Source organism: Macrotis lagotis, chromosome 1, assembly GCF_037893015.1.
Source record: "Macrotis lagotis isolate mMagLag1 chromosome 1, bilby.v1.9.chrom.fasta, whole genome shotgun sequence".
NCBI classification, from domain to species: domain Eukaryota; kingdom Metazoa; phylum Chordata; class Mammalia; order Peramelemorphia; family Peramelidae; genus Macrotis; species Macrotis lagotis.
In genome coordinates, this window is record NC_133658.1 from 219416729 (window position 1) to 219435112 (window position 18384).

The window sequence follows — 18384 nt, forward strand, 5'->3', positions numbered from 1 at the left end:
ATTGCCTTGCAAAAACCAAAAAAACCCAAAAAAGTGAACTGTCATTCAGGGCAGAATTTGGGTCCCTCCACCAAGTCTTTTTCTTTACATGAATATCCTATTTGTATCACAGGTCCCAGTTGATCAAGTTTGAGACCATTTGGATTAAGTCCTAATACTTATGAATTACTCAGGTCCCTTCAATGTGGAAAGGTGTCCAAAGGATGGGGAAGAGGAAATATTAATCTTAAAAGTAAAAAATTAATCTTAAAATAAATCTTATTTATGTCTGTTTATAGCAGCATTATTATAATTGGAAAAAAAATACCCCAACCTGGAAATCATCAAAGATGTAATAGTAAGAGGAATGATCAAATAACTGAGATGATGATGATGATGATGATGATGATGATGATGATGATGATGATGATATCTATTTATCAAGGGACTAAAGATTTGAAAAGTGCTTTACATATATTTACTCATTTATCCTTGTAGTTAAATTCTGTAAAGTAAGGACTATTATTATTCTCATTTTATAGATAGAAATGTTGAGGCACAGAAAAGTTGTGACTTGCTCAATGTGACTCAGTGTCGAAGGCAGGGCTGAACTCAGGTCTGTCTGAATCCAAACCCAGCACTCAGTCTATTAGGCTACCTATTCTTCAAAGACTAACAAATAAAAGGAACATTTTCGGTTAAAAAAAATCAATTTCAGAAATACAAGATGAAGCTGTGTTAAGGACAGGCCTTATGTCAACATTCTGTTAGTTCAGGATCAATATTGGGAAGAAATGGGGCATTTTAAAAACATTAAAGGGTTTAAACAAAGAAGTTACTTGGCCCTTCATGTGAAAACACATCAGTTCAACAGAGTAGGATACAGTGACTTGAGTGGTCCTCAGGAATTTATCATTTTGAAGGGATCCCTACTCCATCTGTAGGGGACTTTTTATGTCCTTAAATGACTAGAAAGCTACCTCAAGAAAGGTAGGGACCAATCAAGGCTTTGCTGCCTTTTAGAGAAAACTAATCCTTATTGTGGGGAAATGAGAACTCTACTTTGATCACAGGAAAGCATGACAACACAGTAGCTTTTTTTTTAAATGTTTGGGAATTTTAGTGTCCTAAAAATTCAGTATTGGTCTACAATGTAATAGCAAAAAAAAAATTATTATGTTTTACATTGTAATGAAAGGTAAAGCTTCTGAACACCTCTGAGTTAGGATTATGTGGCTTCCTATTGGTGAACATTCACCTTATATCAATATGGATACCATGCTTCAGAGCAGGTACCCCACCCCAATTCCCACCCTTCCCTCCCAATTTCTTCTTTAATACTCTAACTCTGCGGACAGTTAATGAAATTACCACTACAAAACACTCCTCCCAGGCCACTAAGCACTTACAAGAATGTAAACTCCCTGAGGGTAGGTACTGTTATCCTTTTAGATGGGATTCCCCTGGCTGTTAGCTAGGGTCAGGTTCAAGGCAAGCACTTATTGTTGTCCCACACTTCCACTCCCAATCCCACTCCACACCCCATGCCTGGGTCAGAACACATCAGGACATTATGGTCAAGGGTGGGCACCATTTTCTTTCCCCTTAGAAAACACCTTTGACAAACAGGGGAGTGTCTGGAGGGGAAGCCCCAGAATGGTGAAGAAATCGTGCCATCTGAAGATTAGCCAAAGGGACAGGAATATTTAGCCTGGAGAAGAATATCATGTTGGAGGACATGCTAATCATCTACAGATATTTGAAGGCTCATTGTATAGGAGGATTCTTCTTACCTGCCTGCCCCGGAGCAACAACAGGCATGGGTGTGATGTTCAATTCAATGGCAGGAAACATTTCTCAATAATCAGAGCCCTCCAAAGCAGAACAGGTTTAGGTGGAGAGGTAGTGACCCCCCCCCCCCATTTTGGCTTTTAAGTAGAGGCTGGATGACTACTGGAGGGGATGAAGGGTTTCCTCTTTCCAGAAATGAAGTCCTTTTAATGTTTTGTGACAAAGATCAGATGGTATCTGATCTCTCTGAAAGGCTTCTGTTGGCAAAGCCCTGATGAAAGACAGGTCTTTGATTCTGTAATGGCATCTTAATTCACAGGGATTTTTCTACTTCATGTGAGGGATGGACAATTCTCATCATTCTTGAATTGTAAGAACAGAGGGTTTTGCATGAAGGCAGTAGAAGGAAGAAGCCTGTATTTCTCCTTCCCCTTCATGGTCCAGACTTAGGGGTGGAATATGATTGTGAATTTGAATTTTCCTGTTAAGATGATAATCCCTGGGAGGTGAACATTAGGACCCTCATTGAACCTACCATAGTACTAATAAATAGCAGGCCCTCAATAGATACCTTTTGATTGACTGAATGAATTAACCTGCCTTACCTCCGGATGGTTCTTAGAAGGGTAGATCTGGCTTCATTGTGGAAGGTGATGATGATGCTGGTCGAAGGAAGGTCTGGACCATAGTGCAAAGTTGTGCATCTGGGGAGAAACAAAGAAATAATATTCATTCTTTCAGCTAGAGGATACAGTGAACAGAGTATTAGGTAAGGAATCAGAAAGACCTGAGTTCAAATCTGACCCCAGACACTTAACTAGTTTTGTGACCCTGGGCAAATTACTTAACCTTTGTTTGCCTTATTTCCTTACCTGCAAAATGTACCTACTTTATTGGGTAGTTGTGAAGAACAAATGAAATAATAATAATAATAATAAATATAATAAATAGTAATAATAATAATGTAGAGTGCTTAGAATAGTGCCTAGCAGAGGGTAGGTGCCATAGAAGTGTCTATTTCTTTATTTAAAAAAAAATGATTACCTCCATGGTATATAAATACTCCAGGATGGAGTATAAATGCAACCCATTTTTTTTTAGATTTTTGCAAGGCAAATGAGGTTAAAGTGGCTTGCCCAAGGCCACACAGCTAGGTAATTATTGTGGGGAAATGAGAACTCCTGACTCCAGGGCCGGTGCTTTATCCACTACACCACCAAGCCACCCCAAATGCAACCCATTTTAAAGACTATTGATATTGGATTTTCTCTGTATTGGTGGAGATTAATGTCCCATCCCATCACACATTAAAAATAATGACAAATTGGAGAATTAAGAGAAGCATGGAAAGGCTTATATACACCGATGCAGAATGAATTAAACTTAAACAATGAGACAATATATGCAATGACTATGACTAGAACAAAACTAGAAAAACATTAATATTGTCACTATTATGATTGACTGAACAAAAAACATTAACCTTTACTATGTTTATAATGATTTATGATACAAATACAAAAGCATCCCCAGCAGTACCTTCTTTCTAACCTATATCCTGATGAGCGAGACAACACATTGAACAGTGTGGTGTAAAGGGAAAGGAGTTATAGTATGGGAAGTCACAAGATGTAAGTAGAACAATACGGCAGTTAATTGGTATGTCCTTTCCAGGTGCAATGGTAGCTTTCATTATAGTTCTCAGAATAAGAAGTGGAAAGGGAAGGGAAGGGGAAAGAAGCTGCTAGAGGGGAAATTGAAGCTTCACCCTTAATGGAAATGCAGAATCAAGTGGCTTAGTTCCTCTAAGGCACATGATATCTAGTGTCTGCTTTAGAAGGTGAGATGGCAGTAGTAGTATAAGTCCCATATAAAAGATAAGAAAATGTACTTTCATTCTTTGGAGAGGTGGAGGACTACAGGTACAGTATATTGCATATACTATCGGGTATGATTGATACCTTGGATGATTTTGCAGACTTTTCCTCCCCTTTTTGGAAAAATAATTCTTTGTTAAATTGGAATGAGTCACCAAGTAAGGGAAAGGGGAGAAACATCCATAAATGAAGGTGATATAAAAATAGATAAATAAATACATTCATTTGTAAAAGAGCCAGAAGAAAATGGTAATTTTGGCTAGAAAGAAGAAAAAGCAAGTGAAAATGAAGATTTAAACAAAAAAATTAGAAAAAGTAATTGAAAAGTTACTTAATTTTAAATGTAAAATGCTATAGAAACTTATTTAATTGATCACATTGATGTTCAATATTTTACATAGTAATAGACCTTTTTTTAAAAAAATCAATCAGAAGAAGCATGGTATACTGGAATAAGAATAGGACTAATAGAAGATCTGGAAACAAATCCTTCAAAGACTTATCTCTGTGATTTTGGACAAGATACTCCACAAAAAAAATGAAGGCCTGAATTGGTTAAAAAAAAAAAGAAAAACAACATCAACTAGAAGTTCTCTGTTATCAATGAAAGCATCAGTCCTTGTCCCAAATGAATACAAATCAGTTTGGGGATAGAATGACCTAGCAGCTGGGGAACCACCTTCATGGTAAAGGTTACACTTGAGTTGAATCTTGAAAGTTAATCAAGGATTCCAAGAGCCAAAGGTGGAAAGGGAGAACATGCCAGTCAGCAAAGTGGGCAGCCAGCCAGGGCAAAGGCAGCAAGTTCAGAATTCTTATGTGTCCAGAGTTGGTCATTATTGTTGGAATCGAAAGTTGAGGTCAAGCAAGACTAAAGATCTTTAAAAGTTAATATTGGATTTTATCTATAGAGCAAGAGCAAGTTACTGGAGTTGTTTTTATTTGTTTGCTTTATTTATTTAATCAAGAAGTGACATGATCAAATCTGAACTTTAGAAAAATCCCTTGGCCTTATGATAAAAGGTGCTGTTTATCTCTAAAGAAAGAATTGGTGGAAGTGGAATGCATATCAAAGATATTCTTTCTTTTTTCTTTATTTTTCTTGTGTTTTATTTTGTTTTCTTTCACTGTATAAATTAAATAGAAATTTGTTTTGCATCACTACATGTGTATAATTTATATCAGATTACTTATCTTCTCAAGGGAAGGGAGAGGGAAGGAAGGGAGAGAATTTGGAACTCAAAATTTGAAAAAAGAATGTTAAAATTGTTTTATATGTAATTAGGAAAAATATTAAATTAAAAAAATAAAGTTCCTTTTGTGTGGAAGACAGGACAGACTTAAGACTAGGATACCCAAATGGTAGCTGTAATTAGGATTGTTATCTTTGTGAATGTAAAGTATAAAGGAAGGGATGCATGAGAGAAATGTGGTACAGATAGAAATGACAAGATCTGATAACTAATTGGATAAATAGAGCTAGAGTGAAGGCTGGAGACTGAAATCAGGTTGCAATAGGTAACTGGAAGAATGATGGTATCCCTATCTGAGAAAGGAGGGAGAAAACAAGCTAGGTACTGTGATAAGTACTTCAAATAATAATAATAATAATGATAATAATAATAATAACATTTATAAAGCACTTTATAATTTATGATGCAAATATAAAAGCATCCCCAGCAGTCCCTTCTTTCTAACCTATATCCTGATGATGAGCGAGACAACACATTGAACAGTGTGGTGTATAGGGAAAGGAGTCACTTTACAATTATCATCTTGATCCTCACAATAACTCTGGAAAGTAAATGCTATTATCCCCATTTCATAGATGAGGAGATAGAGGTAGATACTGGTTAAGTGATTTCTTTAGGGTCACATGGTGATTGACACTTCAGTTGAACTTGAGTCTTCCTGGTTCTAGCCTCAGGATTCTAATCCCTGAGCCATTTAGCTGTCCAACTGTAACATGGATATTTGGGAAAGGTATGGGTTGAAGGAAGGTAATGAATTCTAATGTATATGAAGCATCCAATTACTGTAGAGCTCATGGAAGACTGGGACATAGTGAATGAAGGGTATGCTCACCAAAACTAACATAGAAAGGCAATAAAATTGTTATTTGCCTTTAATAAGATCAGAGTATTATAGGAAACAGAGCTGGCTTTGAGATTACTGAGTCTTCTTCTCCCACAATCTTCCCCTTGGAGAGTTCTACTGATGAGAAAACTGAATCCCATAAAGATTAAGTGAGAGTTTTAATGTTATATAGGGTAAAGTCAGAATTTCAAGTCAGTTTATCTGCCCCAACCCATTGCTCTCCCCATTTCTCTTTCAGAGAAGAAACAGAAATTCCCAAGAACCAGGGGAGAAGGAGGAATGGGATATTCTTCTATCTACTTTCGGTATATTACAGGGCTATTCGTATTAGTGCTTTGATAGTATCATCATCACCCTCTATAGAATTAACATTTGTATATTATGATAATTATAGCTGATATTTATCTAATGCTTTCAAAAGTGTATACCACACACAACAAGCCTGGGAGGTAATTAGGGCAAATATCATTAGTCTATTTGCAGGTCATTCAGATAAGGACCAGACATGTGATTTTATTGATATAAGGAATGCTCATCCAATAGGGCTAATGGGAAACTTACTGAAAATTATCTTAGAGAGTTGATGAAAACTCTAAGTGGTTAAGTGACTTAACTCAGGGTTGCACAGTATGGGACCTAAACCCAGGTCTTTTGAACTCTGAGGCCAATTCTCTATCTACTACATTGTGCTGCCTTTCCGATCATTTGTATATCACATGATTATCCTTTTGGAACTGGAAGGGATCGTAGGTCAGCTCAGTTAATTCTTTCATTTTATTTCAGATGAAACTTGGGATCAGAAATGAAATGATTTGCTCAGGATCACACAGTCATTAAGGGGCAGGACCTGGTCTTGAAATCAATTTCCAACTCAAAGACCATTGATCACTCTATTATACTGACATGTGAAGGGCAGACATGATTCATGCATATTCATGTATCTTTTCTTCTAATCAAGACTTAACACTATGTCCATGGAGTTGAAGATGCTATTTTGCTTCAGAGCTAGGTGATCTTCTGATGTTATTTGCATTTGACTTCAGAGTTGCAGACTTCAACTATGCTCCTGGCCAATTTCCTCCTAAATCATTCTAAAGATATGAGTGCCTGTTTTGCTCTAACCAGTGGCCATTCATCTCCTAGGTTTAAATTGCATTAAAAGAGGAAAAAAGGAATCTCACATATATTTCCAATGTTTCAATCTATTCTCTGGCAAGTCCCCTCAAGCATTTTTTCTTCTTCTTCAAGTTCTTTTGTTAAATATATTATTCTTTGCTAGGAATATAAATAATTTAAACAGAAAAATGTTACAGCCGACCTTATACACCAACATCTATTCCATAACTTGCATTTTTAGAAGGAATATGAGGAACAGAAATTTGGACTGATTTGCCCATGGCTGTACTAATGTAGCAGCCCAAAAAAGATTTGAATTTAGGTCTTCTTAAAATCCTAAAAGTGTAAAAGTTCTAGGGCTTCAAAAAGACTTCTAAAAGTACTATGAAGGAAGATGCTGTCTACATCCAGAGAAAGAGCTGATAAGAATAAATATGTATAGAATGATTTTACATATATGTGTGTCTATATGTGTATACACATATTTGTGACTAGGAATAGCAAGTTGTATACTTTAGAGTTGTGGTTTCAGGTGTAATCATCTTTTTCCCCCCATACTATTATGTTATGGAAATGTTTGTTTTGTTTCATAAGTATAGAATTAAGGAAAAAATCACACACAAAAAATTTCCATACACTATAGTTCCTCTCTTTAAGATAATAATAATGACAATGATAACAACTGAAATTTATATAGCACTTTAAAGTCATCAAAGTGCCTTGGTCCCCTTCTTCCTTTCTAGCTCTACCAGCCACCTAGCTGTTCTCCCAACATTTCATCTCCCAAATTCAAGAAATTTCTAAAACTGTCAGTCGTGCCTAGAAACTCTTGTTTCTTCCTCTTCATCTTTCTGGCTTCCTTTAGGTTCCACCTAAAAAACCATGTTCAGCAGGAAGTCTTTCTAGTTCTCCTTTAATGCTAATATCTTCCTTCTATTTATCATCTCCAGTTTATGCTGTATGCATATTGTTTGTACATAGTTGTTTGCATGTTTTCTCCCCTAATGGATTATGAGCCCCTTGAGAACAGAAATTGTGTTTTGTTTTGTTTTTTTGTCTTGCTTTGTATCTCTGGTGCTTAGTCTAGTCCCTGGTAGATAGCAGGAACTTTATAAATGCTTGTTGACTAGTCTTTTACAGATTGTTGCTTTGATCACAATAATCTTTTGAGTTAGGTGCTTACAGGTATCATTTCTCCCATTTTATGAATTAGACACTGAGGTTTAGAGAGAGATTTTTTTTGTTTTTTAAACAAGGCAATAGGGTTAAGTGAGTAGCCCAAGGTCACACAGAATTGAATTCAGGTCTTTCTGACTACAGAGACAGTGTTCTATCCACTGCACCACCTAACTGCCCCAGTTCAAAAAGATTAAGATTTATTACAAAGCTAGTGTCAGAGGAAATATGAATCCAGGTCTTGTTAAATCAAAATCTCCCTAAAATAAAAGAACCTAATGAACAGCAAATAACCATTTATCTCATTCCAAACACCATTTACATCGCTGTCAACATACATACTTGCTTTACATAGCCCTCAAACTTTGCCAGAGAGTATAGAATCTCAAAACTGAAAGAGAATAGTCATCTAGTGCCTTTGATTGTAATTAGTATAGCAACCCAACAGAAATTTGAATGTTAAAGTTCTAAATGTGTAAGAGTTCTAGGTCTTCAAAAAGTACTTCTATGAAGGAAGATGCTGTCTGAATCCAGAGGAAGAACTGATAAATACAAATATTCTTTAATAAGAATCTCTTGCACATGTTTGGTATTTGCTCATTGAACTTTAGCTAAAAGATGTCTGAGTAGCAGAGAAACCATAATTCTCAAATCAAATTATGCAATATTTGGATTGCTTTGGTTGTTAGGAAGTTTTGTTTTATTTTTTATTTCTCTTAAAATAAGCCTAAAGTTGGGCAGAGCCAAGATGGCGACAAGAGCCGATCGTGTCTTAGGCGCTCTCTCATAAATCTTCAAAACTAAGGACTTTAACTAAATTTTTGAGAGACAGAGCCCACAGAGGGACCCAGTGAGGCAGTTCTCCTACTCAAGGTAACCTGGAAAAAAGCAGAAAGGCTCTGCTCCCCAGGGCTGGAGGGGCAGCCCGCCAGAGGGGTGGCCTGCCAGAGCGAAAGAACTTCAGCCGCCTGGAGGCAGCCCCAGGGTGCTGGGAGCATGGCTCCCGGCAGCGGGGGGAGTTTCCTGAGCTACACCACAGGAAGCACTGGGCACAAATTGGGGGAACAGCAGGGGCCCTCTGCCAGAGCGAGCACTTGAAGTCCAGCCATCAGGGCACACAGCCAACAGCTTGGCCACTGCATTCCAGATCCAGGAAACATAAGCAGGCAGAGCCTGTAAGCAGGTGGAGCTGGTTAGCAGGAGCCCCCAGGGCATGAGCCCATTGAGCTGAGGGAAGGGAGTGAAGAGAGACTAACCAGCTATGTCCTCTGCCCCTGGAACAGGACTCTGGGGCTCTGAACACATTCACATCCTGATCAAAGTCTAGCCCCCCCCCAATAGAACAGCAGGGCCCCTTCTACCTCAGCCCTGTAGCAGAGGGGAGCACATATGGTCATTCACAAACCAGGAGGGAGGACAGAGCCTCACACACTGAGACCCTTGTGGGAGTGTCCCAAAAGCTCAGGAAGCACCACCCCAAAACAGGCTTAGGCTGGGAAAATGAGCAAGCAGAGAAAAAAGAGGAACACCATTGAGAAATACATTATCTATGATCCCAAGAAGGATCAATATACTCAGTCTATAGATGAGGAAACACAAGCTCCTGCATGTAAAGACTCCAAGAATATCAGAAATTGGGATCAGGCTATGACAAAGCTCAAAAAAGACTGAAAGTCAAATGAGGGAGTTAGAAGAAAAACTGGGAAAAGAAATGAGAGAGATGCAGGAAAAACATGAAAATGAAGTCAGCAGCTTAGTCAAGGAAATCCAAAAAAATGCTGAAGAAAATAGCATGCTAAAAACCAGCTTAGGTCAAATGGATAAAACAGTTCAAAAAGTTATTGAGGAGAAGAATGATTTAAAAAGCAGAATTGGCCAGATGGAAAAAGAGATAAGAAAGCTCTCTGAGGAAAACAAATATTTCAGACAAACAACAGAACTCAGGGAGATTGCTGAATTTACAGGAAATCAGGACTCAATACTTCAAAACCAAAAGAATGAAAAATTAGAAGAAAATGTGAAACATCTCATTGAAAAAATAATTGATATGGAAAACAGATTTAGGAAAGCTAATTTAAAAATTATTGGAATACCTGAAAGTCATGATCAAGAAAAGAGTCTTGACATCATTTTCAAAGAATTACTACAGGAAAATTGCCCTGATATTCTAGAAGCAGAGGGCAAAATAGAAATGGAGAGAATCCACTGATCCCCCTGAGAAAGAGATCCCAAAAAACCAACCCCTAGGAATATTATAGCCAAGTTCCAGAACTCCCAAGTCAAAGAGAAAATATTACAAGCAGCCAGAAGGACACAATTCAAATATAGTGGAGTTGCAGTCAGGATCACACAGAACTTAACAGCAACTACATTAAAAGCTCATAGGGCTTAGAATATAATATACCAGAAGGCAAATGAGCTTAGAATGCAAGCAAGAATCAACTACCCAGCAAAAATGAATATCCTCTTCCAGGGAAAAAGATGGACTTTCAATGAACCAGGGGTATTTCAAATGTTCCTGTTGGAATGGCCAGAGCTGAACAGAAGGTTTGACCTTCAAATACAGGACTCATGTGAAGCATAGAGATTGGAGGAGAGGGGAAAATATGAGAGACTTAATGATGATGATGAACTGCATGTATTCCAGCATAGAAAAAATGACACTGATAGTACTCATATGAACCTTCTCAGTTAATAGAGCAGGTAGAGGGAGCTTTTATAGTTGAAGCACAGGAGAAAGCTGAATTTGAAGATAAAATATGGTGTAAAAATGGAGTCAATAGAAAAAAGGGAAATGTAATGAGAGAAAGAAAAAGGAGGGGGGGAATAGGCCAAGATATTTCATATAATAAGATTTTTCTTTATTACAATGAGCTATTGCAGTGATTTGCAAGGGAGGAAGACAAGGGGGAAAGAGGGAATCTTTGCTCTCATCAGAGGTGGCTAGGAGAGGAAACAGCATATATATGCAATGGAATATAGACATCTGTAGTAAGAAGGAGGGTGGAGCAGGGGGAAGGGGTGGGGATGTGAATAAAGGAGGAGGGGATGGACCATGGCAGGAGAGTGGTCAGATATAACACAGTTTCTTTTTTACTTTTTGCAAGGGGCTGGGATTGGATGACCTGTCCAGGACCATGGGGCCAGGTGGATGCTGGGCCTAAGGGGTGGTATGGGGGCTCGGGGCCTCTTGACCCCAGGACCAGGGATCTGTCTGCTGCGCCATTCAACTACCCTACAGCAGAGTCAGAGTGAAAGGAGAGAGAAAATATAGTACATGGTAGTGGAGAAATACGAAAGGAGGGAGTTGTGATCAGCAATGGCAATGGTGGAAAAATATGGAAGTAGCTTTTGCAATGGATTTATCATAAAGAATGTGATCCACCCACAACAGAGTTGTTGGTGTTGGAAAAAAGACTCAAGCATATTTTTTATTATTTTTATTTTGGGGTGGTGCAGGGCAAATGGGGCTGGGTGGCCTGCCTGGGGCCACATAGTAGGGTGACTGTTGGGTGTCTGAGGCCGGACTTGGACCAGGGTGCTCCTGGCTCAAGGGCCAATGCTCTGTCCACCACCCAGCCACCCCTACTATTATTACTATTTTATTTTATTTTGGGTCTTTTATTTTTTTTTGGTTTTTGCAGGGCAGTGGAGTTGGGGTGGCTTGCATGTCACATGGCTGGGTGATTGTTGGGTGTATGGGGCCATTTATGGGCTCAGGTGCTCCTGGCTCCAGGTCTTGTGCTCCATCCATTGTGACACCTGGCCATACTTACAATTATTACTATTTTTTTAATTTTAATATTTTCTCTCCCTTTACTTTATTGCTCAAATGAGTCTATATTTTTGTCGGGAGGTGTTATTTTGTTTACTCTTAAACAAGAATATTTTATTAATGCATAAAAACATTATTTGTACAAAATGAGAATAAATAAATATTAAATATTAAAAAAAGAGAAAAAAATAAGCCTGAAGTTGCCTCTACCTACTGCTCTTGATTTTACCTTTTAGAGCAGGGATTCTTAACCTGGGGCCTGTGAATATTTCATATTCATAGCTACCTATATAGCTATATCTATTTATTTATATATATAATATATATATATATGTACACATAATACTTACATACTGATATATTTAAATAGCCACATATATAATATATTTATATAGATACATAACACACATATATACATATGTTTTATATTTATATATTTAATTGCATTTAAACATAATTGATTTTCTCTGAAATCTTTTGTATTTAAATACATTCTTCTGAAAAGGATCCATAGCTTCACTGTAGCAGAGAGAGAGAGAGAGAGAGAGGATTTACACATATTTATTATTATTCAGTTCTTTCTCTGGGCCAGGCACTTTGCTAAGCACTTGACAAATATCATCTCATTTGATTCTCATAAGCTCTCTGGTAGGTGCTATTATTAAACTCATTTCATAATTGAAGAAACTGAGGATGTCAGGGGTAAAATGACTTGCCTAGGATCACATGGCTTGTAAGTATCTGATGCTGGATTTGAAATTAGGTCTTCCTCACCATAGATCTAGCACTGTGCCATCTAGTTGACATGATATGTAACACAACAAAAGGTTAAGAACGCTTAGTCTAAAGCTCAGACAGAATAAGCTTAAACTCCATTTTCCAATCTCCTCCTTTTTATTCTTGAAGACATTATCATGGTCCTCCTTATTTTCCTTCTATTCGTACTAATAATTCTTATTTATTTTTATCATTTCTCATATGGCATGGACTCAAGGAACATCACTATCCAGGATACTCTCCTATGGTTGTTTTTCAATTTATCAATGCTCTTTATAAAGGTAGCATCCAGATCTAAATTCAATATTCTTTATATAGACTAAACAGAAAAGTACAATAGATCAGAAGTGTCGAATTTATTCCTTGGGAAGCAACCAGATTTAAATGTAATTGGGAAATGTTTAACTAAATAAAAATACAACACAGATATCAGGTTGTGGTTTTCTGAGTCAATGTGTGGCTTTAATGAATCTTCCTATTTGTTTGAGACTTCTGCAGTAGATGATCACCTCTTTAATCTTAAACATTATCCCTTCCTTTATATAGCCTAGTATCATTCTAGCTTTCTTGGTTTCAGCAGCCTTATGCTAAGTCATGATGACTTTTCAGTCTACTAGGACCCACAGATTATTTTTAGACAAATTGCTAATTGGCCATGCATCTCTCCTCTTAAATTTATGAGGATGAGCTTTTTAACCCCAAGTGTTAAAACTTTATCTCTATAAAATTTCATTTTATTAAATTAACCAATCCTGACTTTTTAATCCAGTATGTCAGCTATAAGTTTATTAAATGTACTATGGTTTTTTCCTAAGTCATTAACAAAAACATTAACACAGAGCTCAACAAAATTCCCTGGAATATTTCATCTATTAGAGATGTCCTTCCAAGTTGACAATGAACTGTCAATGCCTATTCTTTGGTTCCAGACATTTCATTAGCTCAGAATCTACCTAATTGTGCTTCATTTTGTACCAAAAATAGTAGTGCAGCTTTAAGCTTTAATAGCTGCTTGTATAATCTGTATAACCAGTCTACATTAAAAAAAATTTTCTAGGAAAAATAATGAGACTTTTGTTAAAATTTTTATTAAAATCTAGATAAACTATATCCAAAGTTTTCCTCAGATCCAAAAATCCAATAATCCTGTCCAAAAAGAGAATGAGGGGGCGGCTAGATGGCACAGTGGTTAAAGCACCGGCCCTGGAGTCAGGAGTACCTGGGTTCAAATCCAGTCTCAGACACTTAATAATTACCTAGCTGTGTGGCCTTGGGCAAGGCACTTAACCCTATTTGCCTTGCAAAAAAAAAAAACTAAAAAAAAAAAGAGAGAATGAGGTTATTTTGATGTGACTAATTCTTGAAGCCATCTGGGTCTTTTGTAATTCTCATTTCCTTTTCTAGTTTCTAACTATCCTGATCATAAAAATAAGTCCTAGAATTCTGCCAGAAATCAAAGTTAACTTAGAAATCACTACCTTAGAGTTTGTAGATTCCATTCTATTTCCTTTAATAAAACCCATACCATTTGTCTTTCTCCAAATTGGAGATGCCTTTCCCTTTCTTCAACCTCTTTCATTACTGATTGCTCTCATAGCATACAAGGATACATCTCCTTCAAAACAGGTAACTTGAGCTTAGCAATGGCAGCTAGATGCTCTCTTAGCTAATGTAGTGTAGTAAAAGAAGGATGGATTAGGAGTCAGATGAACCTGGATTCAAATCTCAGCTCTCTCATTTACTATCTTGTGTTTGTCCTTTATTTTCGAAGACCATGATATCAGGGAGGTGATGCTATGACAGGCACGACATCTGGGTCCAGTGGCCAGATAAGAATCAGGATGACAGTAGATGGCCCTGCATGCAAGGCAATCAGGGGTAAGTGACTTGCCCAAGTGTATGATCTTTAGCCACATATATAGCCATCTTCAACCTTGGTTACCTCCACAGCAAAAAAAAAAGGGGATTGGACCAAATGATCCCCAATATTCTTTCCAGATCTAAGAATTTCCATTTTTTGGCTCTGGTTCCAAGACTTCTGAAAAATATGGTAACTCAAAAAAGAAAGTTCATGGGACCACATAATAGACCTTAACACTTCCATTGAAAGATATTGTTTTTTCCTTGGAAGAGAAAGCTGAAAAACAAGAAAAACTGAGTTTCTATATCTTCTCTCTGACATAGCTTATTATCACTCATCCACCCAAGGCAACATGATATCTTTGATCATACCTTTTTCTGTAATATAGCTTAACAAACAAATAAAAAGTCCACCTTACTGTTTTCTCCAGTGTTTCACCAGCCCCAGCCCATTCTGTGCTTTAAAACTATCGATAATGAAAAATTGCTCTAAATCATTACTTATTAGAGAATTGCAAGTTAAAGCATCTCTGAGGCACTACCTCACACCTCTCAGACTGGCCAGTATGACCAGAAAGGACAAGGATCAATGTTGGAAGGGATGTGGGAAATCTGGGGCACCTGGTGGAGCTGTGAACTTATCCAACCTTTCTGGAGAGCAATTTGGAATTATGCTCAAAAAGGCAACAAATATGTGCATACCCTTTGATCCAGCAATACCACTACTGGGTCTATACCCTGAAGAGATTATGAAAAAGGGTAAAAGCATCACTTGTACAAAAATATTCATAGCAGCCCTATTTGTGGTGGCAAAGAATTGGAAATAAAGTGAATGTCCTTCAATTGGGGAATGACTTGACAAACTGTGGTATATGTATGTCATGGAACTCTATTGTTCTAGTAGAAACCAGGAGGGATGGGAATTCAGGGAAGCATGGAAGGATTTGCATGAACTGATGCTAAACAAGATGAGCAGAACCAGAAAAAACATTGTGCAACCTAACAGCAATATGGGGATGATGATCAGCCTTGAAGGTCTTGCTCATTCCATCAATGCAACAATCAGGGATATCTATGATGGAGAATACCACCTGTATCCAGAGAAAGAATTGAGGAGTTTGAACAAAGATCAAAGACTATTACCTTCAATTTAGGGAAAAAAGTGATCTTACTATGTAATTTTGCTATCTCTAATAGTTTAATTTTGTTCCTTAAGTATATAGTTTCTCTCTCATCACATTCAACTTAGATCAATGTATACCATGGAAACAACATAAAGACTAACAAACTGCCTTCTGTGGGGGATGGGGGGAGGGAAGCAAGACCAGGGGAAAAATTGTAAAACTCAAAATAAATAAAATCTTTCTAAAAAAAAACCCATTTGTATCTTAATGTCAATAATCTACTACTATATTTATCTTCTGTTACTTGTCTTGATTTCATGTTATAGTTGTCTTTTTTCCTTTTAAGATTAGATCTCCCTATCTTCCAGGCTGGAAGGACAGGAACAATGGGTAGGAGGAGGTTGGTGGAAAGGAGATGCTGATCCTATTACTAATTAGCAATTTTCTCCCTTGGGCTGATCTGCCCCTCCATAGGCATCCTGGTGGGCCCATGCACAAGGTCTCACTTTATTAGTCCTCGGCTTAGGGAGGACATCCAGTCAGTTCAGAACTTCTGAGCTCATGGGATCCACCAACCTCCTTCTCCCCTAGTAGTGATGATGACAAGGGTGTGCCATCACACCTAGCTCCTTATTATTTTTAAAAGTTTAAATTGACTGAATAATTCTGTCCTTCCACACTGGTATTTTTAAACAACTCTCTTTTCTTCCTTATTTAAATAATTTCTCTTTTTCGTCTTTGGAATTTCATTCTCAATAACTTCCCATCCAACCTGGATTGACTTCTGGAGAATTTTAGTCCAACTCTCCTTACAATGCTTTTTGAAAACTCCTTACCTTTGAAATAGGTGCCTCTACAGTTTAAGTGATTTGCCTGACTGTGTCTAACTTTCCTCTCCTCTATCATAAATTTGAAAAAAGAAAATTAATTTTTTCCCAACATTCCCAACATTTTCCCACCAGTGACCTTTAGCTACGGAATAGACTTACCCCCTTGCTGTTCCACTAATTTTTTGAATGGTGAACCATTCCTTAAACCAAGTTTAAAAAAAAAAGAAAGAAAATGTTCTGGTTTTGACAGTGCTTTTTTGCTTGCGAACACTTAGCTACCTGAAGCCTTCCCTCATGGCTATATCATATCTTTGTATCAGATTTGTAATCTGCTTTTCAAACACATGTTTTTTTTTTTTTTCTATCCAAGGGACTGAAGTAAGCTTTTCTGTTTTTGCCTTTCATGATTTTCCTTCTGATTCTTAGGCTCCCTCACATAAGCATATCTTCTAAAATGTTCATCACCTCTCCTAACCTCAAATGTTCTTCTTGGGTCAATCAGCTTCAATTTCCTCAAATTGATAAAAGGAAGAAGTTGGATGTAATAAACTCTAAGGCATCTTCTAGTTCTAAATCTATGATTCTATAGTTTCACCAATTTTATGATACTTAGAAATCAAATTTGCCTCTTTTTGCTAGGACCTATAAATTTGTGTATTTTCAGAGACCATGGGTTATGCTAATAGTTCTTTCCTTTTCCTTTTCCTTGCTTTTTCTTATCTTCCTTTACCTTCCCTTTTCTTCCCTTCCTTTACCTTCCATTACTATCCCTTGTCTTCCTTCACTTTCCCCTACCTTCCCTTTCTTGTTATCTGTTTTGGTTTGATTTTGATCCTATGACTTTCTGGGCGACTCTTGTTGCTGTCTTGTTAGAATACAGTTATTTTCTCTGGTGGCTACTTTGGAAAGTATGTACATAGAGTTGTTCTATCTCCCCCTTTTTTCAGGTAAATGTCCTTTGTAGCTTTTCATACTTTTCCTTGAAAGCCTTGCACTACAGGGGAAAAAAGTGTCAAATTTGTGAAGAAATCTGATAGAATGAATTAACTCTAGATGATAGTTTAGAAACCACACTGGGGCTCTGCTTCTTGATTCGACGGTGTTTGGATGGAACAGAGCTTCATGAGTCTTCCTAATGACTCTCACCCTTAACCTTCAGGTCTTGGAGCCCTGCCATCCTGTTGGACTAGCAACCTTCATCCTTTCCCCAAAGTTCTTGCTTCTAGAACCAGGTGCATCTTTTGTAGCCAGTGCCTTCCAGTGACATTAAAAAAATATTTTTTTCCCTTCTTCCAGAGTGTTTGAAATCACTCCAGCAATTGTGACAGTACTATATTTTCCTATATAAATTTACCCTTTCCCTTTTGTGCAGACACTTGAAGTTTAAGAGTAATTATGAGAGTAAGTTTTCCTCTTGAAAATATTCTTAACTTGGAAGAGAAAGGACTCTCCAGCTGAGGTGTGCTGCCTCACCAGTGGCATGACTTCCAAGGCTTGCAAGAGCACTTACCTTTAGAGGGAAGAGAAGAGCCCTGAGTGGAAGGAGAAGAAGAAGAAACCCTTCAGAGTGACTCTCCACACTTCATTTCCATGCCTCAGCTATTGTCTTACACTGACCTTTCCCTGGCACCTGGGGCCTTTTCAACATGGACACTTGCTCTCCCATGGATTAGTGCATCTCGGAGCATCCTCTGTAGAGTTCACAGCCATGTCTCCACATAGCTTCTCAGTTCTGTTTTGTGTTTCTTGCCCTAGTAGAATGTAAGCTCTCTGTTGTTGCTGTTCAGTTGTTTTAGTCATGTCCCAACTCTTTGTAACCCCACTTGGGTTTTCTTGGCAAAGGCAGTGGAGTGGTTTGCCACCTTTTTCTCCAGTTTGTTTTACAGATGAGGAAACTAGGGCAAACAGGATTCAGTGACTTGTCCAGAGTCATACAGTTAGAAAGTGTCTGAGGCCAGATTTGAAATCAAATCTTTCTGATT

The 18384-nt window shown here is 37.6% G+C and overlaps 1 protein-coding gene across 1 annotated transcript in view; it reads right to left on the reverse strand.

The window, feature by feature from the left end:
- Nucleotides 1-18384, reverse strand: part of GALNT14 (polypeptide N-acetylgalactosaminyltransferase 14) — a 353138-nt gene that overhangs the window by 89388 nt on the left and 245366 nt on the right. The window contains exon 3 of the mRNA XM_074209659.1: nucleotides 2376-2474. Coding sequence (XP_074065760.1) covers nucleotides 2376-2474 — 99 coding nt within the window. The remainder of the gene's footprint in view (nucleotides 1-2375; nucleotides 2475-18384) is intronic.